At 44.3% G+C, this 25070-nt stretch overlaps 1 protein-coding gene across 17 annotated transcripts in view; it reads right to left on the bottom strand.

The window, feature by feature from the left end:
- The window catches only part of LRRFIP2 (LRR binding FLII interacting protein 2), a 183844-nt gene extending 162797 nt beyond the window's left edge, over window positions 1-21047 (bottom strand). For 16 of the 17 annotated variants that reach the window (XM_077491726.1, XM_077491733.1, XM_077491737.1 and 13 more), the window contains exon 1: window positions 20901-21047. In XM_077491726.1, the coding sequence (XP_077347852.1) occupies window positions 20901-20998 (98 nt within the window). In that variant the 5' untranslated portion in view covers window positions 20999-21047. The remainder of the gene's footprint in view (window positions 1-20900) is intronic. The other variant, XM_077491728.1, reaches the window with a different exon arrangement.
- Between the last annotated feature and the right edge of the window lie 4023 nt (window positions 21048-25070).

Genomic DNA, 25070 nt, shown 5'->3' with positions numbered 1-25070 from the left:
TAGAAAATTGGCAGGCTACTACTTGAGTCACCAGCAGTTGTTCCCGGGAAAATGGTTCCTTCACCCTGATATCTTCCTGTCAATATGTCAAAGATCGGGGATCCCAGACATAGATCTGTTTACATCCAGGTTCAAACAAACAAATTGACAACTTTGTGTCACAAATAAATGATCCGCTAGCATGCGGAACAGATGCCTTGCTATTCCCGTGGAATCGGTTATCACCGATTTATGCATTCCCTCCTATTCTGCCTGCATCCATGACTTCTTCGCAGGATCAAGCAGGAAGGGTAGTTGGCGATTCTTGTGGCCTCCAGTGGGGCCCAGGAAATCTTGGTATGCAGGGATCATAAAGATGACAGTAGGGGACCCATAGACCCTACAGCAATGGCCAGACCTTCTTTTGCAAGGACCGGTATTCCACCCTACTTTACAAACAATAAATTTAATGGTTTGCCTATTGAGAGCCACACTCTGAAGAAACGTGGGCTGTCAGGTTCAGTGGTTTCTATCTTGATTAATGCAAGGAGCCGGCCTCAATAATTATATATTATGGAGTCTGGGAAGCATATCTATCCTGGTGTGAAATCAGGGGTTGCACCTCAGGAAATAGGTTGAAGGTAGAATTCTTGACTTTCTGCAGATGGGGCGAGAAATAAAGCTGGCCTTGAGCGCTAAGGACAGGTCTCGGCCTTATCGGTATTATTTCAATGACCACTTGCTTCACTTTCTTTGGTTCATAACTTTATTCAGTGGGTAACACGGCTTAATCCCAGGTTAGGTCACCCCATCTACCCTTGGGACTGGAATTTAGCTTTTGGCGGCAATTACAAAACAACCCTTTTTTGGACCGATACATCATATTGCCTTGGTCCTTTTTTGACAAGAAAACAATTTTTTATGGTAACCATATCTGCTATATATATATATATATATATATATATATATATATATATATATATATAAAAATTAACAATAAAATCTGCCAAGCTCAGCACATCATCACTGTGAACCAGCCCTTAGTATCCATGGGGGCTAGATTGGCGTCAGTACTATTAAATGCTCACACATTGGTGGCTGTGACATAATGGCTAAGTGGCTAGCACTTAGATCTGGTGTCAACAGGCAATTTAAGAGAGGAGAAAAGATTAACCCCTGTGGGCTATATGGTTTATGTGACCTCCTGTAAATTAAGAGGTCCAATATTCCAGGTGAGAGCATGACCAAAAGGCATGATTGGTGGAAGGGATTCACTCTGTGGCACACATGCAGTTGTGGGAAGATTGCTGGACTGGAGATTAAATGAAAAACAAACACAGGACTGATTAATATAGGTTATAAGTGACCTTTGAACCACATCAATTGCATGTCATTCATTATGCTCCATTATACATGGGTGCTCTGGCATTATTTACGTTGGTGCGGTTACTATTAATAATAAATTGTTTGTTCAAATGTTATCACTTTTTGTTATCTAATGAGTTGTATGAATTCCTTTGTTTGAATTTAAGGATTGTGTATTTAGGAGCGCTGCAGTTTGACATGCTGCATCTTTGGTGTGCTTTCAGAAAACGTACCACAAATGCCTGACGCCTATGGGAAAGCTGAAACACAAAAACTGTGGGTACACTGTGCTACACCCCCTGCTGTGGCCAAACCAGTGGCTGTGTGAAAGCATTCTAACTGCCAACACACTAGAATCCTCAAAAAAAGACCTGTACAATTTATACCATTGCAGCACACCACAAGGCACAGTTGTGTGTCAGCGAGCTCTGCAAACCAATTATGACTAGAGTGCATTGCCTTAGTGTGTTGAGGTGTCAATGAAAATAATATCACTGCAATGCATTACATGTGTATGGTTGGCTAAAGTTCACATTACCGCTATGTATCAAAACTGAAAGGTATGGGTGGACCCTTAGCCTCCTGTCATTACAGATGAGAAAACTAAAAATTTATATCAAATGCACACAAAGCATCACATTACTGGTCAGTTTGCTACCTGACCATATTAACAGTTGTCAAATTTGTATAGCTACCTTAAAAGGAAACCTCACCTTTATACAGAACTCCCTCCCTACTCCTTATCTGCAGGTGCCGAGTATCATACTCCACCCATCTACTGACGTACCAAACCATACCCCTTTGTCAACTCGGTACACAACCCTGTAGGTTCTACAACAGCATAATGCAGGCAATGGCTCATGTTCATTAAAGTGAACATTATGGAAAAGCCAACTTTCAATGTAACGTCTGTGCTCTGCACCTGCAGAGCTCACTGGAGTGCCAAACTGTGGAAGGGGTGGGAGAAGCTGTCTCAGGCTCTCAACGGCACGCTGAAATGCTAAGCCAGCTGCTGGTCAGGGTTCTGGGCAGATCCCAACATTATTGTCAGGACTCCTGCAGTTTCTGGAGAGGCATGGTGACATCAGTCAACAGCAGATTTTAAAAATTCACCAAATCTATCATAGATAGTGGTGCAAAATGAAATGTTTATCATATCGTGTAACAAAATGCACTTACAAAATTGTTAAATTAAATAACAAACAAACATGTTGAACCTTATAACATTAGAAAAGAATTATTAAACATGTAACAACACAGTGCTAAATATCATGTGGAAATTAAAGTCCATAAAAATCTCAATTGTCCAGTGTTTGTTCTGATATATCATGTCATCCAGTGAATGTCCACTTTAAGTGTTCTCTGCAACCACATGTGCAAAAGTGCCACCGTAGTATGCATAAACACTTAAAATCACTCCACAAGTGACCGTGACACTTCACTTGCAGTTACCGTACAGCCACATCCCAGAAGTGATGTTCCAAGAGTGGCGAACAGTTGAGGTTAAGCTTACCAGAAGTGGCCTCCATTGAGACCAGCTGATGCCAGCGATATGCTGTTACTATTACTCTTATACATTCTGTTTTAACCTGGTTGAAATGTGAGTGGAATGTCTGAGGAGCGATTTAAAAAAAAGTTTTTCGGTTTAAGCATACTACACTATCAGAGCCCTATTTTTATTTTATTTTTGTTTATTTCCCCCATGTTGTCATCCAGTTTGGACTCCTCATACGAGATGGAGTTTTCCGCTGATAAATTAATCGACTTGTGGGTTGAAGTATATTTCGCCAAGCATGAGAATGTGAGTTTGCATTTATTGGGGAAGCGGTGGCACTTTTTGAAGTGATGTGGTGCAGAGAACACTTAAAGTGGATATTCACTGGATGATATGATCAGAACAAACACTGGACAACTGAGATCTTTATGGACTTTGCTCACTTCCACATGATATACAGCACTGGGTGTTACCTTGAACAATTGTTTTCTAATGTTATAAGGTTCAGCATCTTCCCCCCCCCCCTCCTAATGACTGCCCCCACAGCAATTAGTTTGCTATTGGGGCAAGAGACCTGAGCAGCCACTCCCTGTGTCCATTCAGTCACGAAGCCTCAGCCTGGGCCTGCACCCTCTCTCTCCTCATTGGCTCACTGACTGATTAACAGCAGTGGGAGCCAACAGCGCTTTGCTGCTGTCTCAATGGGAAGGGAGAGTCCTGGACAGCCGAGTCTCTCATGCAACATCACTGGATCAAGATGGGGCTTAGGTAAGTATTAGGGGGCTGCTGCACACTGAAGGTTTGTTTTTATCTTAACGCATGAAGATAAAAAAAAAGCTTCTGCCTTTACAACCCCTTGTTAGACGATTTGATACACATTTAATTTTGCACCATCTACCGATAGATTTGGTGAACGTTTGAGATTTTGTACTGTATATATTTAAAAGTGGCTGCATTAGGTATTTATAAGTTACATTATTCACATCTTGATTAAGGATATCATTTTTTTGTGGCACAGTGGCTGGATAGACATTAATAATTTTTCGAATTTTGGTTTCACTTATCTAGGTGTAACAGCAGATTTTAGCCCACTGTTGGCTACATCTGGGTCAGAAGAGTGCAGAACGAAGTGCACTCCTTTGACCCACAGAAGTATGGCCAAAAGAGCTTTGGCTATACTTCTCCTTTAGGCTAGGTTCACACTGCTGCAATGTGGGAACGCTGCAAATCTACTGCGGGTTCCCGCATCGCATGCCTCTCGGCGGCAGTTCACACTGCCCTATGTGAACTGCTGGGAGTGTCAATTAAAAGTTAATGACACCTCCCAATCAGTTCGCATATCGCAGTGCGATCTGCAAACTCAGACAGGAATCTGATCACATGGTGAGAACACTCATGCGATCCGATACTGCTGCGGACCAATAAAAGGGCCCCGTACGAGTTAGGGTCGGATGCAATGCGAATTCAGCCATACTATCTGTATGGCTGAAGTCGCATCGCACAGATCGCATGTGATTTGCAGTGCGGTGCGAACCACATCCGATTTCAGACATCGCAGCAGTGTGAACCTAGCCTTAAGCTTTATATATGAAAGCTAGAGGCCGATTGGCTGCAATTCACAGCTGCTCCAGATTCTGTCTACTCCAGTCTCAGTAAATTCCCTTTGTTGTTTCATGATGTTTGTATAGTGACAGCATGTAGCAAGAATAAACTTCTAATTATATGAAGGCTACAGGAAAAACAATTACGTTTTTATTGTCATGCTTCAACAAAGCAGTGCACAAAACCTAATTGTCATCCGTGTGAAATGCTTTTATGTACTTTTTACTTTGAGAGTTGCTCAAAAGTCAGCCAGTCTCTAGTCAACAAAACATGCAAGACAGCAAGTGAAGCAGGGACTTCTTGATTGACAGAGGGATCAGATACAAGACACCCGAATACATATTATGCCTATATTGATGAATGTAAATACTGATGAAAAGGTAAAAAATAAATGCTGGAATTCAGTCAACCCCCCGATATTTGCAGGTGTTAAATTCTTAGGGCACCAACAAATTGTGAAAAAACATGAATTTTGGATGTGGTAAAAAAAAAAAAAAAAAAAAAAAACACGACTATTTTTAAACTTCTGGCACTCGGGTTCATTGCCAGAAGCCTTCGAAGGTACAGGGAGTTTGGGTGGAATCTTAGGGCTTTAAGAAGAACAAAATGAAAAACAACGAGAACACTCAAGACATCTACAAGTGGTAAACTTATGTGGGATTGCTGGGCTACATCAGCCGGAGAGGAAAAAATCTGCGAACCGAGGCCGCAAACTCTGAACCGCAACTTGGCGGGGGTCGACCGTACACAGAATTCACACAGAAAATACGAATAGGCCTTGACACCTACCCTGTTTCCCCTAAAATAAGACCTAGCCTGATTGTCGGTGTTGGCTGCAATATAAGCCCTACCACCCAAATAAGCCCTACCCTGTTTCCTCAAAAATAAGCCCTACCCTGAAAAGAAGACCTACAAGGACTTTAACTAGGGCTTATTTGGGGGGTAGGGCTTTTATTGCAGCTATCACCGACAATCACACTAGGTCTTATTTTAGGAGAAAAAGGGTAGTTTTAGTATGCCTTGGCCATAACAAAAAACCCAAGTGCTATGTTCCTTTCTTTTCTTCTAACCTGGGCTGGAAAGGTACAACATGGACCAGAAACCAGCCCTACATTACTTGGCTTCAGTAAGTATAAATCTACCAAGAACGACACAATACAACACTACAGAAAAGGCTTATATTGTGCAAAAAAAATAAAATATATGTGTGTAATATATATATATATATATATATATATATATACACATACACACACACACATTAAATAAATTAACATTTTCTTTAGATTTGGATAGAGTGGAGATGAATTAGAACACCTGTCAGTTGTTCTTACTGTCTGTGCCCCCATTAAGGAGATCGTCAATTTTTTTCAGGCGGACCTGAATGGATGCTCTATGCAGTTCTACGGAACAACGGATGTCAGCGGTGACATGTCCGCTCGACTCGGCTAAATTCAGATGGATAGAAACCCTATTTTATATCAGTATGGTGGATCCATTTTCATCCGATCCCCCATAGCAGAGAGCTGAGTTCTGACAAGTCCGTCTCTCCTGTGAGCAGTGACAGACCTCTCATCCACCGGCTCAGCGAGGATTAATGGAGCGATCCCTGCTGAGAAAACTGAGTCTGTGGGAAAGCCTTAAAAAGTAAAAGAATATCCCACATTTTGGGTTGTCCCCAGAAAAGCAAGTGGGGAAATCTTCCAATGTAGACACTTGTACTGGTGACCTGGGGGTCCCCAAGGGATGCCCTTATTTGTAGGGATTTTTTCTCACTTTTTTTGGCTGTGGGAGAGGAAGTCAAGGGAAATCTCCCCAATGGGACAAAGATGGCAGAAAATGAACCAACAGGGATTATAACCCTACCTTCCTCTACCCAAAACGTAAAAAAAAAAAAAAAAAGTTCTGCCTATAGTTCTACTTTAAGCTAAGGTGAATGAAGCAGTATACATAAATGTGCATTTCATTCAGCCTGCATTCTACAGTCAGCGAACTTGACCCAGTGTTGAAACTGACAGCTCCATCTAGTGTACAGTACAGGAATTGAGTCGCTTGCTCTCCCATTACTCTCTCCTCGTCTTTTCACAGACAAGGGGAGAGGAGAAGTGGACAAACTGCAGAATATACCCTTGCCCAATCACAGAGCGTCTTGCCTTTTGTGGAAAAAATTGTATTTATGAATGGGCGATGGGAAAAGGGCAAAACACTATTTCCACACTGTACACAAGAGCACTGGGCTGAATGAAACTGATATTTCTACAATAACCAGCAGCCAACTGATCATTAGAGGCAACTTAAAGAGCTTCAGATTTTCCCCAAAATGTTGTTTTCCAGAAGTTCCACCTAAACATATTAAATCAGAACTAAAGGCATTTTATCTACACTATCTGTGTCCCATTTGGGAAATTTCTCTACACTTCCTTTTCCATAGCCAAGACAAGAAGTGAGAGGAAATTTCTTCAAAATGAGGGAAACATTGGTTGTCACCAGAATTGGTGTGCCCAATTGAAGATTTCTCCAATATTCTTTTTCTGGAAACATCCCCCAATTTTTTTTATTTTCTGGTGACAAAGGTAAACAGAATAAATAGAGTAAATTACATTTCCCTAATGGGGGGGGGGGGACCTTGAGTCACACAGTTCTATTTCTTTCATTACTTGGGGCTTAGATTGTGATCATTTCTGATTCTACCAGGTTTGAATTAAGCGTTCTCATAACTATCTGGAATTCGTATAACTATTTGGAACATGGTATGCTGTTATATTAGTTCTATTACTTCTGCCTTTCTGATAACGCGGCAGTGTATTATCTCACTGTACTGCCGTCTTCTACCTCAGTAAACTACCGAATTCACTTGAAACTAAAAAGCATCAATCTACGATTTCCTCATATTCTTATTCTTGCTGTGGAAATCTGTTCCCGTTTTTGGGTGACAGCATTTATTTACACAAAGGTGTGTAGTAGGGTTGATATCCCTGGAGGTGTCTAAGGTGGAACGTGATTTGGCATTGGTGGAAGATTGGTCAAAGCAGTGCAGAGATGGGCGACTGCAGTCCAATGTTTCTTAAAGTAAAATAATGCACCTAAGGAGAAAGAATCCCCTGAGAGAGTACAACATTAGGGGTACAGTGTTGGCAAGCACTACAGAAGAAGAAGATTTATGGGAACTCATTTCAGATGATTGCAAAATGAATGTGACTAGGCAGTGGGAAAGAGGTCCTGATTCCTCTATATAGATCTTTAGTGAGACCTCATTTAGAATACTGTGTCCAGTTCTGGAGACCTAACCTACACAAAGATATTGATAAAATAGAATGAATCTAGAGTTGGATAACAAAAATGGTGAAATTTCTGGGGGATAAAACACAAGAGCGACATCAGGAAGTTAATATGTACAGTCTGGAAAAAAGAAGGAAAAGGGGAGATATGATTGAAACCTTTAAATACATTAACCACTTGACCACTGGGCACTTAAACACCCTTAATAACCAGACCAATTTTTAGCTTTCGGTGCTCTCACATTTTGAATGACAATTACTCAGTCATGCAACACTGGACCTATATGACATTTTTGTCCTTTTTTTCACACAAATGGAGCTTTCTTTTGGTGGTATTTAATCACAGAATAAGAAAAAAATACAGAAAATTCTGTAAAAAAATGAAATTTTTCTGTTATAAAATTTAGCAGATTAGTAATTTTTTCTTCATACATTTTGGCCAAAATTTATACTACTACATATCTTTGGTAAAAATAAGTACAAATTGGTGGATATTATTTGGTCTTTGTGAAAGTTATAGAGTCCACAAGCTATGGTGCCAATATATGAAAATTGATCACACCTGAAGTACTGACGGCCTATTTCAATTCTTGAGACCCTAACATGCCAAAAAAGTACAAATACCCCCCAAATGACCCCTTTTTGGAAAGAAGACATTCCAAGGTATTTAGTAAGAGGCATGATGAGTTTTTTGAAGTTGTCATTTTTTCCCACAATTCTTTGCAAAATCAAGATTTTTTTTTTCCTTTTTTTTTTTTTTTTTTCACAAAAGTGTCATATCAGTTTATTTCTCACACACAGCATATGCATACCACAAATTACACCCCAAAACACATTCTGCTATTACTCCCGAGTACGTCGATACCACATGTGTGAGACTTTTACACAGTGTGGCCACATACAGAGGCCCAACATGCAGGGAGCGCCATCAGGCGTTCTGGAGCACCCAGGACAATTCTGACATTTCTCTCCTACATGTAAAAATCATAATTTATTTGCTAGAAAATTACATAGAACCCCAAAACATTATATATTATTTTTTTAGCAAACACCCTGGAGAATACAATGGTGGTCGTTGCAACTTTTTATCTCGCACGGTATTTGCGCAGCAATTTTTCGAATGCTTTTTTTTGGAAAAAAAAAAGTTTTGTGCTTAAAAAAAAAAAAAAAAAACACAGTAAAGTTAGCCCAATTTTTGCATAACGTGAAAGATGAAGTTACGCTGAGTAAATAGATACCTAACATGTCACTCTTCAAAATTGCACAGGCTCGTGGAATGGCGCCAAACGTCGCTACTTAAAAATCCCCATAGGCAAAGCTTTAAAAAAATTTTACTGGTTATAGATTTTGAGTTACAGAGGAGGTCTAGGGCTAGAATTATTGCTCTCGCTCTAACGTTCGCAGCGATACCTCACATGTGTGGTTTGAACACCGTTTCCCTATGTGGGTGGGACTTACGTATGCATTCGCTTCTGCATGCGAGCACATGGGGACAGGGGCGCTTTAAAAAAAAAAAAAAATATATATATATATTATATTTTAGTTTGACATTTTTTTTCCCCTAAAAAATCATTTTTTGATCACTTTTATTCCTATTACAAGGAATGTAAACATTACTTGTAATAGGAATATGGCATGACAGGTCCTCTTTACAGTGAGATATGGGGTCAATAAGACCCCACATCTTACCTGTAGGCTGGAAAGCCTGAAATAAAAAATAAAAAAAAAATAAACATTCTGGCTTTGATCGTATTGGCAAGTCGGTAAAAGCACCGGAGGGCGGCGGGGGGGGGGGGGGGGGGGATGTCTATGGCTGGGTATTGCAGGTTATCACCGACTATGGCTGGGTATTGCAGGGTATCTTCGAGTATGGCAATTTATGGCAGGGTGTTGCAGAGTATTGGCGGGTGTTGCAGAGTATTTGCTGGTACTGCAGAGTATTGCAGGGTATTGCAGAGTATTTGTGGGTACTGCAGAGTATTGCAGAGTAATGGCAGGGAATTGAGGGGTTAAATTTGATGTGGGCACTGCAGATGCAGCCCACAGCGCTGCGGACACCGATCTCTTCCCCCTCCGCTGTACCGATCGGTACAGAGAGGGGGAGGGAGGAACCGGCGTCATAACATCACGCCGGTTTGTTTACAAGTGATCACTCCATCATTTGACGGAGCAATCATGTGGTAAACGGCCGCGATGAGCAGCCGTTTACCGTGATGCGCCGGGTCCTATTGACCCGGCGGTCACGGATGCTCTCGAGTGCGCGCGAGAGCGGAATTCTGGGAGGACGTCATATGACGGCCTCCCAGAGTTAAACAACCTCTCTGTAGCCGTCATTCGGCTATGGGCCGGTTGTTAAGTGGTTAAAGGGGTGAATTAGATTTAGGAAGGCAGTTTTTTTCAATATGAAAGCAAAATCAAGAACATGGGGGCATGACCTAAAACTGGAGGAAAGTTCAAAAACAATCTTAAGCCCCATACACACTATCAGTTTTTCTGCTGAGTTTTTCCTTCAGATTTACCAAAACCATGTAGTAGAAGGGCCTGCCTGATTGCACACAAATTGAAACTCCTAAGGTTTAACCTCATATTATATAGTTTTGGTAAATCTGTAGGAAAAACTCAGCAGAAAAACTGATAGTGTGTATGGGGCTTTAGACAGTATTATTTTACTGGAAGGGTAGTTTATGCTTGGAATATACATCTATATCTAAAAAAAAAAAAAAAAAAAAAAAAAAAAAAAAAAAAAAAGGGATTTTTGTACTCACTGTAAAATCCTCACACTGCATCCAGCAGCTCAGTTCGTCAAAAGCAGTACAAACATAAATAGGAGGGGTGCCCGTCAATGAACTTCAGAGAAAAGGATTTTACAGTGAGTATAAAAATCCTATTTTCTCTATCGTCCATTGATGGACACAGCAGCTCTTCTTGACTTAAGGACATCCCCAGTGTCAAACGAGGGGTGAGAACAGAAAACAACAATAACTTCAACCATAACAACCAGAGCTTCTCAACGGAGGAGTTGCAACTTTAAAGCGGAGGTCCACCCTAAAGTGGAGCTTCCGTTCATTGGAACCCTCCGGCGCCACAATTGGCACCTTTCAGGGGGGAGGGGGGGTGCAGGTACCTGTACAGTACAGGTATCTGCACCCACTTCCGGCGTAGATTCTGCAGAAGGTACGCCCCTTTCCGCAGAATCTACGCCCCTTTCCGAAGGTCCCCCACTGCCTGCTGGGAAACACACGGATCCCAGAGACAGCGGGGACCATCCTTATTGCGCAGCGCGACTCGCGCATGCGCAGTAGGGAACCGGGAAATGAAGCCGCAAGGCGCCACTTTCCAATTCCCATACCCAAGATGGCGGCGGCAGCACCCGAGAGACGATCGAGAGATCGGCTCCGGGTGCCGAGATCGCGGGCGCGCTGGGCGGGTAAGTGTCATTATTTTAAAAGTCAGCAGCTGCAGTATTTGTAGCTGCTGGCTTTTTAAAAAAAAAACGGCGGAACTCCCGCTTTAAAAAGAGGAAGTAAAGGCAATATAATAAAAAAAAAAAAAAAAAAAAACAACCTGTAAGGCAAAGGCATAATGAGCCAGTATGCATAGCATACTAGCTCATTATGAATAACTTACCTGAGAACGAAGCCCCCGAAGTGGTCCTCCGTCTTCCTCTTCGCCGCTGCCATGTATCCCGGAGCGACTTCCGGGTCTCGCTGCTCCAGCGCTGTGATTTGCCGGAGCCGCGATGACGTCACTCCCGCGCATGGGAGCCGACACGAGCGGCATATCGCCGCGATCTGCGGCCTGCCCAGTGCGCCGCTGTCAACCTTGTAAAATTTTTATGAAAGTATGAACGGATGACCAGGTCGCTGCCTTACACAACTGGGAAACAGACGCTTGATGTCGGAAAGCCCAAGAGGCATCAATTGCCCTGGTAGAATGTGCCGTGAAAGGAAAGGGAGACGCCCGCCCCCTTATGGAATAAGCCTGAACCACAATCTGTCAGATCCACAGAGAAATGGTGGCCGATGTGACAATCAGTCCATTCTTCGGACCAGCCACCGATACAAACAGCGAGTCCGACCTACGAAAAGGAGCCGAAGCAGATCGATACCCCCACAGAGCCTCAACCACGTCCCAGGAATACAAAGACACCTCTTTGGAGCGTGACGGCCTAGGACATAAGGACGGAAGCACAATGTCCTCAATTAGGTGAAAGGCCGAAACAACCATTGGTAGAAACTAATGCTGTGGACGCAGCACCGCTTTATCCTTGTAGAGGATCAAGTAGGGAGACTAGCAAGACAAGGCCGCCAACTCAGAAACCCTCCTGGCAGATGTAACAGCCACTAGAAAGACTACTTTCTGAGAGTGTCAATAAGGGTATCTCCCTAATGTTTTCAAATGGCGGTTTCTGAAGCACCGAGAGCACCAGATTCTAATCCCATGGAGGGCAACTGTGATCGAACCCGAGGGGCCACATGTTTGAACCCCCTGAACAAGTGTACTCACCAATCAATGAGTCACCAAGGGATGCTGAAAAAAAAAAGACAGCCAAAACTGACATCTGCCCCTTAATGGTGCTTGATGCAAGTTTCCGATCCCCTCCTCACTGCAAAAACAGCAGGATACTGGAAACTGAATATGTATGCGGACGCCACCCCATCTCCTCACACATGGAGATGTAGGTCTTCCACGTACGATGATAAATCTTCAGAGAAGAGAACTTCCGTGCACTCAACATAGTGGATATTACCAAATTCTACAGACCTCGGTCCCTTAGCACCTGGTTTTCAACAGCCATGCCGTTAAAGAAAGTGATGATAAAGCAGGATGAAGTATTGGACCTTGTGACAGAAAGTCCTCTCGCATCGGCAGTCGCCAAGGAACATCCGCCACCATTCGTACTATGTCGGCGTTCCACGGACGCTGAGGCCAATCTGGGGCTATCTGAATTACTGGAATCCCTTCTGCCTCCACTTTGTGAAGCATACGTGGTAGAAGTCTGGGTGGGGGGGGGGGGAGCATAAAGCAGTCGATAATGCCCCCATGGAGCCACCAACGCGTCTGTCACGTGCGCTCAGGGAACCATTGACCAAGCCACAAACCTCTGGCGTGGCCCACCTTTGGCAAAGGAGCCGAAATACATTCGGATGTAGCGACCATTCCCCTTGGTCCAGCATCTGACGACTTAGATGGTCCGCTTGCCAGTTTTCTACGCCCAGAATGTACATGGCCCACAGAGCCGGCACATGCCGCTCTGCCCACAGTAGGATGTGAGCAACCTCCAGTGCTGCAGCCAAGCTGATCGTTCCTCCTTGATGGTTGACATATGCCACCGCCGTGGCATTGTCCGACTGGATCCTGAGCGGATGCCCCTGCAGCCTCTGTGACCATGTGGAGAGGCACCGCCTGATTGCCCAAAGTTACAGCACATTGATCGGCAGGCGGGATTCTTCCTGGGTCCACCGACCCTGGGCTGACTGTACACCCCAACAGGTCAGGCTGGCGTCCGTTGTGATCACCGTCCAATAAAGAGGAAGGAACAACTTCCTGGACCAAAGATCCATCGACCTCAGCCACCAGAGCAGTGAGTCCCTGACTAGCTGGCTCACTCGAATTTGGCAATCCAGGGACAACGGAGATTTGTCTCTTCTTCACAGGATCTCCTTTTGCAAGACTCGAGTGTGGAATTGAGCATACGGTCCCGCTTTCAAAGTGGCTACCATGAGACCCAGGACTCGCATTCAAAAACGCAGCGACGGCCACCTGCGGGACACCAACAACTTCACCACAGCTTGAAGAGTCTGTCCAAGGGAAGAAAGACTCTCGCCTCCGAGGAGTCCAGAAGCAGGCCCAGGTACTCCAGGCGTTGAGTCGGCACCAACACCAACTTCTTTAGGTTCAGTACCCAAACAAACTCCCCAAGAGTTTGCATGGCGATTGCCGTATCCTCCCTTAATTCTGAGGCGGAAGCTGCCTTCAGAAGGAGGTCGTTCAGGTAACCCACAATTGCGATCCCTCGCTGCCTTAGCAAAGCCAAAATTGGGGCTAGCACCTTGGTAAAGACCCTCAGTGCCCGAGCCAGGCCAAAAAGGGAGAGCTATTAAATGGTAGTGCTCATCCCCCCAACACAAATTGCAGAAACTTCTGATGCTTGATGCATATGGGGACATGCAATTATGCGTGCTTGATGTCCAGGGATGACAGAAAATCCCCCTGATGGAGTGCAGCGACCACTGAGCGAACGGATTCCATCCTGAACCTTTGTACTTTCACAAAGCTGTTGAGGGCCTTGAGATCCAGGACCGGACAGACCCCTTCCTTCTTTGGGACTACAAACAGACTGGAATAGAATCCCTGAAACCTTTCTGGCATCGGTACAGGTACTATCACGCCCTGCAACAGCAGGTCTTGTACTGGCCCAAACAGGGCCTCCCGACGAGTTGGAAGAAGATGAAGGTTGGAGGGAAAAAATATGTTTGGCCGACAAGAAAAACTATCTTGTAGCCTGATGAAAGCAGTTTGCAGACCCACTGGTTGGAAAGTAGGGAGGCCCACCGGGCTGCAAACTCCCACAGACGACCCCCCACCCGAGAGTTGGTTGGGGGCAAACCTTCATGCGGTAACAGATTTGCTTGCAGTCTTGCAAAACCAGGCACCTTGTCAGATTGGGAACGTTTACCAGCCGACCCGGGGGGCAAAAAAAACTGGCTTCTGAGCGGAAAAGGAGGGCCCTTACCTACGGCGTGGCTCTTTCCCTTTTCTGAACTGTGGGAGTAACATAGCCTCTCTCCCTGGAAGGGCAAGTCCACCAGTGCTTTCTTAGATGCCTGGTCTACAGACCAGCATTTCAGCCTAATCAGGTGACGTAGCACTACTGCTGATGTTGTCCGCTCTCCCATGTGTCATCCACGAGGTGTCTGTGTGGAAAGCGCACGGTTATAGAAGGAAGCAAGCACATGAAAATGGCCGCCGAACCCGAACTACTAGAAAATGTCAGAAAAGCAAAAGAAATGGCTGTGGCTACAAAAAAATTGCCGCAGAGCACGCAGTGGCCTCACCATATGTCTCACACAGCACAAACACCCCACCGTGGCCCAGAAACAGGGAAGAGGATGAGCAGACTCCCAACACAGCCCCCTGCCAGGACCAAGACCCCCCCCCCCAGAGGACCCCCTGCCAGGTACGTGCACCGTACTCCCATGTGCACCAGTCACAGTGGCCCATAGCATGGGGAGGGGGGGAAGAGACAAGGAGAGAAGAAAGGGAGAGTGAGACCCCTAGTTGACCTCCCAGGGAATGGCCAGCTGTTCCATCCTGCCAAGACAGGTGGAACCATACTTAACCCTCCTGCAGGGACTGCTGGATGCATTCCACAGACAGACCCGAGCAGTACGGGGTGTCTGTGTCAGGGCTGGCTTAGCCCTTCCTTCTTTGGGCTGGCCACTCAGCTGTCGGCTAATTGCCAGCTCTCTTCTCTCTCCAGTTACCAGCTGTTCCTGATGATGCTCGTCTGACCTGCCTACTTAAAGCCTTCCAGCTCACTTGACCTCTGCCTTCGCCTTGGTCACAACACTGAAACCATCTCCTGCAGTTTGTTTAAAGACTGGCCCTTCTGGCTCCTTATCCTGCTTGCTGTGCTCTACTTGGATCCCTGACTTCTGGCCTGGCTGACTACCCCATCTGGTTACTGGACTCTGGCTATGCTTGACTACGCTTTTTCTATTTACCTTTTTATTTTTATTAATAAACAAGTGTGATTTAATTATACTTCTGTCTCAGCCTCTGTCTCTGACAGAGGCTTCTTACTAAGTGATAAGCTGTGATCAATCATAGCCGATCATTGTGTGAATCAGGAAGTGCCAGTAAACAGCTTTCCTCGGTTCACGCTGACAGGGAGAGCCAATCAGGGGATCTCCCTGTCGGGGTGGAGGGGGGCGGGGGTGTGTGCTGATGTGTGCACATTATCAGCACAGTCCCCATCATAAGGTGCCCATCTGCCAGCCTGTCAGTACACATAAAAGTGCAGATCAGTGCCCAAAAAAGTGCCAGTGTCCCATCAGTAATGCCTGTCAGTAGCCCAAAGTGCCAATCGGTGCCACTCAGTAATGTCTTTCAGTAGCTCATCAGTGCTGCCTATCCAGTGCTACCTATCAGTGGCCATCAGATTTTTTGCAAAATTGTCAGTCTTTTTGTTTATTGCAAAAAAATTAAAAACCACAGGGGTGATCAAATACCACCAAAATAATGCTCTATTTGTGGGAAGAAAAAATGATAAACATTTAGTTTGGGTACAGTGTTGCATGACCAAGGGGGGGGGGGGGGGGGGGGGGGGGAGTGCCTGGTATGGAAGTGGTTAAAGTCATTGTAAATGTTCCAAAATTCTTAGTCCTGTAACTTTTTTCAATTATTCTGCAACAAGAGTCCTTGTTCAGGCACATCCTGTCAAAGGGTGACTACACTCTGCCCCTATATTCCTTCACTGTCATCATCACATGGATTTCTGATGCATAATGTACATTATAGAGGTATGGCCCACTCTTGTCACCATCAGAAAACCTTCCCTGACAGGTGCCATGCAACCATCATTGGCATGCATATAAAAACTGAAAATGGCTGCAAAGAGACTGCAGAAGATTAGCAGCATGGAAATCACCCAAAAAATTAAAAACTGCAGTTGATTATGACACACAATACTTGAGCAAACTAAGGACTTTCACACCATATCCACTGAGCTGCGTAAATCAACAGAGACTCAACAGAGGGGCATATAGAAAACAATTGTTTTCAAAGTGATCTGTTCACAACTTAAAGGTGCAGTGGTGTGGGCTGCGTAACAATGCAGCATGTGTGCATTTTTATGCATTGCAGTGCATACAGATGAAGTAAAATTTTGATACACCCGATAAAGTTTACAATGCAAGGCATTTTACTAACACACATGGCACCACCCCTACAAAATGTACACCAACCAATGCCTATTTTAGAGTCCTTTCACACTGACAGTTCGATCAGCTCCACCTGTCAGATTTTCAGGCAGACCCAACTGAAAGCTCCATGTACAGCGGCATACGTGCGTTTTTACTGTGATTTTTAAAAGTTTTTTTTCAAAGTCCATGACTACATATTCTGTTCATAGTTGTACAGTAGGGTGTCCAACCACTGGCCCGCGGCACCCTCCGATGTGGCCCTTCACCTTCTGCCCAGAATACGAGTTCCTGACACACCATCCCCGACCATCAGCATAAAGAACGGAGAAGGCACTAGAGGAAGCAAAGGCGATGCTTCCCATATTAGCACCATCTCCTATAACAGGCGGAGTGATACCAAATGTACTCTGCCTGTGACAGGAGCTGGTGCAACACAAGAAGCATTGGCTCTGCTCTCTACTGCAGCTGCATGCTTCCTCCAGCGCCAGTCCATACAGATGCTTGAGGATGGTGGGTCGGGAACCTGCAGTCTGGTACAGCAGCCACCAGGGATACCAGCCAGTACCACCAGCCAGCATGACCCATCAGCAGTACCAGCCAGCAGGAACTGCCCTGGAGGACAGCCAGCAGCACCCGCGAGTTATACCTGCCCTAGGGACAGCTGCAGCCGACGTTCATACCCACCTGGGGGGACAGCAGCAGCCACTACATAATAAATGGTTAAAGAATCGAGATCACAATTCAACCCTCCTTACAATCTTAACCACTTTAAGACTGGGCTTTTTTTTTTTTTTTTTTAGATGTGGTGTTTACAAGTTAAAAAACGCTTTTTTTTTTCTAGAAACCTAGAGAATAAAATGGAGGTCGATGCAATACTTTCTGTCACACCGTATTTTGCGCAGCAGTCTTACAAGCACACTTTTTTTTTTTTTTTTTGAGTGGGACAGGGCGCATTTAAAATTCTTGTTTTTTTTTCTTATTTATTTTACCTTTTACTTTTTGTGTCACTTATTTCTTTTACAAGGTAAACATCCCTTGTAATAGGAAAAAAAAGCCTAACAGGACCTCAAATATCAGGAATCAGAGATCAGGGGTCAAAAAAACCCCAGATCTCATATTTACACTAAAATGCAATTTAAAAAAAATAAAAAAATTAAAAAAATTGGCCCTTTTAGCGCTATGGGCGGAAGTGACAGATGGTTTGACGTAGCTTCCGCCCTGCAGTGTCATGGAGACAGGTGGGGGCTATCTTGCCCTCACTTGTCTCCCATGTCAGCCCAGGGGACAGACACAATCGCCTATGCCGACGGCTCCGGTAAGCAGCAGAAGGCACCGGATCACGGCGGGAGGGCGGCCACCCTCTCACCACCGATAAAAGTGATCTCGCGGGGAAAACGCCACTTTTATCTTGTAGCTGACCTCCGGCCGAACACGGGGATACCAGGGTTATGGCAGCTAGCTGCTGTCATAAAAATTATATTCGGCCCCAAAGTAGGGACGTACATCGGCATGCAGCGATCGCCAAGTGGGTAATACAGTATTTACTTGATTCAGTGCAGAGAGTTCAGTGCAGAGACAGGCAGCCTGTCAAGTTTATCACATCACTTTAGCGGAGATAAAGAGAAACATTGTAACATTTTGTTCTTTTAGATCAAGGAAATTTACTTTGGTCTGTAAATGAGGGCGGTTTAAAGCAGAACTTAAATCATTTTTTCATCTTTCCATCTAGTAAATCTTCTGCCCTTGTTGTTTTAACTTTGAATAGTAAAACATTATTTTTTTCCGACAGTAAATACTTTATACAGCCCACTTCCTGTTTCTTGTCTGGTAAAAAAAAAAAAAAAAAAAAAAGACTAGGCTTATGACATCATGCATAGCTCTCTCTCCCACTCTTGTGAGAGTTTCCCTGGAAGGGAGGTGGGGGATGAGTCATAAGAGGGCCAATGGGAGCTGCAAGTATGCTTCTGTATAAATCCAGGAAGCGAACAGACAGCAGCTTCTGCTGCCCACAGTTAAAATGGATGCAGCCAGACTGAGTGGAGGGAGATTTATGCAGCATATTTGGCAAGTACAGAATCACAGTATATATAAAATATTATAATATGCAAAGTGGTTATAGGGAAACTTCAGAATGGCAAAGATGTTATTACATTTTATGTGAGCTGACTGCAGTTCCTCTTTAACCATGTAAAGACTAAACCTTTTTCTGACACTTGTTGCCTGCAAGTTAAATACAGTATTTTTTTTTTGCTAGAAAATATAATTTATATATAAATAATATAAGAAATCATTTATGCCACACTGTATTTGTGCAGCGCTCTTTCAAACACATTTTTTATTTTTTGGGGGGGGAAAGATACAGTTTAATGAATTAAAAAAAAATTAAACAGTAAAGCTAGCCCAATTTTTTTTGTATATTGTGAAAGAAGATGTTACGCCATGAGAATCGTGATGTGGGGGTGTGCTAGCGCTAAAGCACCGCTAGCTTTAACAGCGCTTTTCATCCACTAGCGGGACGTTTTTAACCCCTGCTAGCAGCCGAAGAAAGGGTTAAAAGTGCCCGTGTTGCTGTGCTGTCGAAACGCTTTGCAGGCACTTTGGCAGCGCTGCCCATTCATTTCAAAGGGCAGGGCGTATCGGGAGCGGTGTATACATCGCTCCTCCACCACCCCAAAGATGCTGCTTGCAGAACTTTTTTTTCCCCATGCCGCAGGTGCACTGCCCCAGAGTGAAGCACTCAGGCTTTCACACTGGGGAGGCATGAGAGGTAGAGCTGCACGATTAAATCGCTAAGAATCGTTATCATGATTTTTTTCCTGTTGCGTTCTTGACAAATTATTTCCCAAATCTTTCTATGCAGAGAATTCTCAGCTGTCAAAAGAAAAGCAAAAAAAAAAGGCAGTCTGCCAAGAATCACAATATTCTTTAGCAGTGAAACTTAAGTATAAACATTGTAACGATTTGTCCTTTAGATCAAAGGAATACACTTTGGTGTGTAAACGAGGGAAGTTTAACCACTTAAACACTAAACCTTTTTCTGACATTTGTTGGTTTCAAGTTAAAACTTTTTTTATTTTTGCTAGAAAATTACTTTGAACCCCCAAACATATTTTTTAGTAGAGACCCTAGAGAATAAAATGATGGTTGTTGCAAAATTTTATGTCACACTGTATTTGCGCAGCAGTCGTTCAAATGCAATTTTCTGCAATGAATTTTGTATAAATGTGAAAGATTTTACGCTGCGAGAAACGTGATCTTTTTATTCTAAGCAAAAAAAATTGTGATTCTCATTTTGGCCAGAATCGTGCAGATCTAATGAAATGCTTTTTCAGGTGGCATTTTTAGCACTAAAATGCCTGAAAAGCACCTCAGCGTTACACTAGCGGCAAGGAATACCTCACCTTTGAAAACTGATTCACGATCAGATTGCTTTTCAAGGGTGTTTGACAGGCAGCGAGGAGGCGATAAGTCAGGTCTTCAAAACCTGTTGTCACCTCCTAAATGCCACACTCTGCATGCACAGTGCTATCACCTTATACACAAAAATGGATCGCAGTCGGTGGGCATAGTACCTGCTGAACATGACAGTGGGTACACTTTCTGCCATGGCTGCAAAGTACAGTATTGCAGCCATGGCATATGAATAACCCCGGCTGCTGAATCTAAAGCTTCACGGGGAGCAGTTTTACTGCCCACACCAACTGTGCTTTTACCCCCCTAGTGTAAATGATCCCTCAGTGTAAGAACGAGACCTAAACATTAAGTGGTCGCCTTTCCATCTACTTTATTGACACTACAGAAGAAGATAATGTGCAAGTGACAGAAGGCACCTCCTGGCACCCCATAGTACAATATTACATGGCAGTATATGATGTAAACACAAGAATTGGGGGTAAGGATCACTTCCAGCAGTCTTATGTCATAGAGGTGTCATAGAAGGCTGCATTCTTACACTGGGGTGAGGTGTACACTAATAACCCCCAATAGTGACACTGGTGTGATAGAAACATGCTGCCCTGTGTAACTCCAGCAATGCTCCATGTCAGGCCTGAAGCTGTCCTGCTGAGTGGATGTCAAAACTATGGCGGAGAGGTGAAGCAGTCAGCCCAGTAATTTTCACAGGCTGTCAGGGACACTCCATTGTACTCTTCTTCCTCTATACATGACAACTCTGCCTTCCAGCTCACTCTCACCCTACTCCTCCCTCAGCCCGTTCACAAGGTGTGTGTATAATAACAGATACGAGACACCTACCCCACGTACCGCTCGGTAGAAACCCGGTGTCTCTTCTCTCTCTCTCTCGAGGTTTCTCTCTCAACGTCCGGCCGGTGACGCGACCGACGCATGCGCATCACGCCGGCCAAGCCTGCAGCGACGTGACGTCAGGGAGGTACAGGAGGATTTGGCAGGGTGAGCCTTGTCATGTGTTGACCAATAGGAAGCCAGCTTTCGGCTGCAGTGTAAGATAGCGGAGAAGAGCGCTCTCCAGTGTAGTAGAGGTTCCCACACTGAGTCTAAGGGCCGATGATCAGTGACCTCTCCCTAGAAATAAGGGCGCTGACCTCTTTTTTTTACACATGCTCGCTGCCTGCCTGTCATGCTGTTGCATTGACTTTAAAACTTTATCAGCTGATATGCAATAAGTATAGAGAATAGAATTGTGATCACTTTCTAGAACTTGTTCACAGTTTGCGTGTTCCAGATTTAACGCAGGCTAAGTTCACATCAACGTATTGCGGTTGATGCATTTTTGAGTGTTTTTAATGCTTTTTTTTTGTTGCTTTTTTTTTTTTTTTGGCTTATAGAAAAGTATGACAGTTCTGTTCATGGAGTGCCAGTCGACTTTGATGCCACTTTACACTCTCTGGCACCAAAGTTGCATCAAAGTAGTGCAGGAACCCAAGGGTGGACTGACAACTCATGGGGCCCCCAGCAATAGGAGATTATGGGGTCCACAGGCAATCAGAGATTATGGGGCCACATAGTATATAATCACATAGTATACACATACATCTACACAGGGGCGGACTGACCATTCGCCAACTCGGGCTCTGCCCGAGGGCCCCGGGCCACTAGGGGGCCCCATCAGGGTTGCCAGCCTCAGTAAAACCAGGGACAGTGTGTAAAAATCTTTTTTTTTTTTTTTTTTACATCTGTCTATGAAATGTCCCTTACCAACATCCTTTTGGTCTAAAAATCCAGAGATTATAGCTGCCCCGCCTCTCCAGTACCTTCTTAGCCAATAGAAACATGTCTGTGTATACTGTGTGGCCCCATAATCTCTGATTGCCTGGGGCCCCATAATCACCCAATAATGGAACTTCCGCTTTAAATGACGGCAATCCTCTGACGTGCCACATTTGGCGTGTCATTTTTTTGGGGGGGGAGCAGATACCCTCTTTTTACGGACACCCAGCACCAACTTCCTCCTGGGGCTCCGTGAGGCAGAAGGAAGTTCACCTCTCCCCCCTCCCTCCCTGCAATCTTCTGGGACACGTCACAGGTCCCAGAAGATTGCCCTGGTCGATCACAGCACACGGCTCGTGCATGCCCTGCTGTGAAGCCACAGCAGGTAACCCACAGTCACAATGGCGGCACCGAGGAAAGGAGCGAGGCTTTGTGAGCCTGCATCACTGGACCGTGGGACAGGTGAGTGGCTGATTATTAAAAGTCAGCAGCTACACTTTTTGTAGCTGCTGACTTTTATATGGGTGGTACTCCGCTATAACCCCAATGCCTCATACACACTACTAGTCGGAGCAGCTGTCAGAACCACTGTACTAATGATTCGAGTTTAGTACAGCGATCTCCCTCACTCAGCTGTTGTGTTCTGATGGGGATGGCCACCCCCCGTCAGAACACTCTGGTCAGCGCTCACGGCCATTGTATAAATATAACCAAAAAATGTATCCCTACGCGTTTTGACCTCTAAGTCGTCTACTGGGGCATTGTGCTGCCCCAGTAGATGACTTAAGCCCCGTACACACGAGCGGACTTATGTCCGACAGACTTCCAAAGGAGTTCCGTCGGAGTTCTGCTGGAATTCCGACGGAGTTCTGACAGACTTTTCGGCCGAACGGACTTGGCCACACACAATCACACTAAACTCCGACGGATTCGAACGTGATGACGTACGACCCGACTCGAATAAGGAAGTTCATAGCCAGTAGCCAACAGCTGCCCTAGCGTCGGTTTTAGTCCATCGGAGTAGCATACACACAAGCGGATTTTTCGAAGGGGACCGGGTCCGGCGGAGTTCCTTCGGGAAAATTTGAAGCATGTTCCATATTCTAAAGTCCTTCGGACTTTGGCGAGTCAAAAGTCCGTTGCAGCCCACACACGATCGGATAGTCTGACGGACTCAGTCCTTCGGACTTTGGATGTTGAAAAGTCCGCTCGTGTGTACGCGGCATTAGAGGTCGAAACGCGTAGGGATAGCGTTTCCTGCTCCCCATATTGCTTTTTATCTTATTATTGGATCACGTGATTTTTTTCGATATCGATTTTTATGTAATTTACAATTTTTTATAAATAAATCTTCAGTGGTCGAACTTCACTATGCAAGGCATTGTGTTCATGTTTTCCTTTCTATGGTGAGTCCCTTTGGAGCCATTTTGAATAGAACTTTTCTGAGAACACAGTTGGAAGTCTGTGGTGACCTGTCAAGCTTTATACCTTGGTGAGGATACCAGCTACCCAGTGTGTGACCCAAGATCCAGTGTGTACGAGCCACCCGGGACGTGTGGAATCTTTACAAGCCTGTATGACACATTTACTGTATAGTATTTTGTGTCCACCACCTTTGGTAAGAGTACCTATTTTTTCTGTGAAAAAGTTTGATTGATGACTGAAGGCGTTTTACAGTTTGGGCCAACAGAATATCCGAATCTTCTTCGTTTACCATTTGCTCCCACTGGACATTTTTATTTTGTTCACATATTTGATCACTATTATTTCTTACATTCTGTTTCACATTGATCATTTTATCTGTTTCCTATTGGGCAGCATAACATATTCTATGTATGCTGTCAGTGAATAGGTCTTTTCACTGTTAATTTCATTGGGTTTAAGAGGTATTCCCTTTCACATTTATATGTTATTCTAGCACTAAATTTTTTGGCTATATTTAGTCATTTGACTTGGTTTGTTTGTATGTTAGCTGCTGGTTTGTGTTATTTCACAATTTTATTTGTCACTTTGATAGGGAGCGCAGTGTTTTCCCCCCTTTTCCTTATACGCTCACGGCCATTGGCAGAGAGCGCTGATCGGGAGTCGGTCAGCTGCTGGTTTTCCAGCATGCTCGTCTGACAGAGGCTGTCCAAATGGTCAGGTACTGTCAAACCGAGTGCCTTACACATGGGCCGAACTTCGACCGTTTTTTATTGAACCGGCCAATGTCATCTGGCATTTGGCTCGTATGCACGGGACTTAATCTCTAACTCTAGCCCTTAATGGCCCGTACACACGATCCGAATATGCGAGTGTGTATAATATTTGGGGGTTATAAGTAATTTTCTAGCAAAAAATACTTATTTTAACTTGTAAACAACAAGTGTCATAAAAAGGTTTAGTATTTAAGTGGTTAAACTGCCCTCATTTACAGACCGAAATCCATTCCTTGGATCTAAAAGTACCAAGTGTTACAACGTTTCTCTTTATAAGGGTTATGATAAACTTATCAGGCTGACTGTTTTTTTGTTTTGTTTTGTTTTTTTGACAGCTGCAAGCTGTGAGTAGAGAACTCTCTGCAATGATTTAGGAAAATACTGTGTTAAGATCGCGAGGGGGGTTGAATCACGATCTCGATTCTTTAACGATTAATTGTGCAGCTCTACCTCAGTTGCAGATTTTTTACACATTTTTGGTTACAGCTCTGAACGTAGCACATGTCCACAATGAAATCAATACAAATATATTCAGATCCGAAAACAAAAAACACTTTAAATTGCGTTTTTTTTTCTTGTTTTCTTGCCATGTGCATTTACCCTTAGAGCCGGTTCACATCAGAACACGATGGAAAGGCACGTTGACATCAGAACACGGTGATGGAAAGGCACATCCCGTGTGTGTTTGCTGCCTCATTCTCAAATGTACTGCCCTTGCAATCTGCTGCAGGTCTCAATGTAATGCTAACAACACCCCAAACGCACATCACAAGCGCAGTGCATTTGTGGGCACCAAATTACATGATGGGGTTTGTTTTTACAATTAGTGCATTCATTACTTTTTCTGTGTTCCTGTTCAATATGCAGCCCATTCAAATAAATGAGCTGCATATTGGAAAAAGTGGGAATCCCACAGGAACGCAGCAAAGGTTCCAATGCAATTCTGGTGTAAAAAAAGCCCTTATACTTTTCCTTAAAGAGGAAATAAACTTTCCTCTAATGTTTGTACCTATAGGTAAGCCTATGTAGCGCCCTGTAT

The sequence above is a fragment of the Lithobates pipiens genome, unplaced genomic scaffold (assembly GCF_037356315.1).
Source record: "Lithobates pipiens isolate NorthernLeopardFrog02 unplaced genomic scaffold, aLitPip1_a1.2 Scaffold_19, whole genome shotgun sequence".
Lineage (NCBI taxonomy): Eukaryota > Metazoa > Chordata > Amphibia > Anura > Ranidae > Lithobates > Lithobates pipiens.
This window is presented reverse-complemented; position numbering and strand designations above follow the sequence as displayed.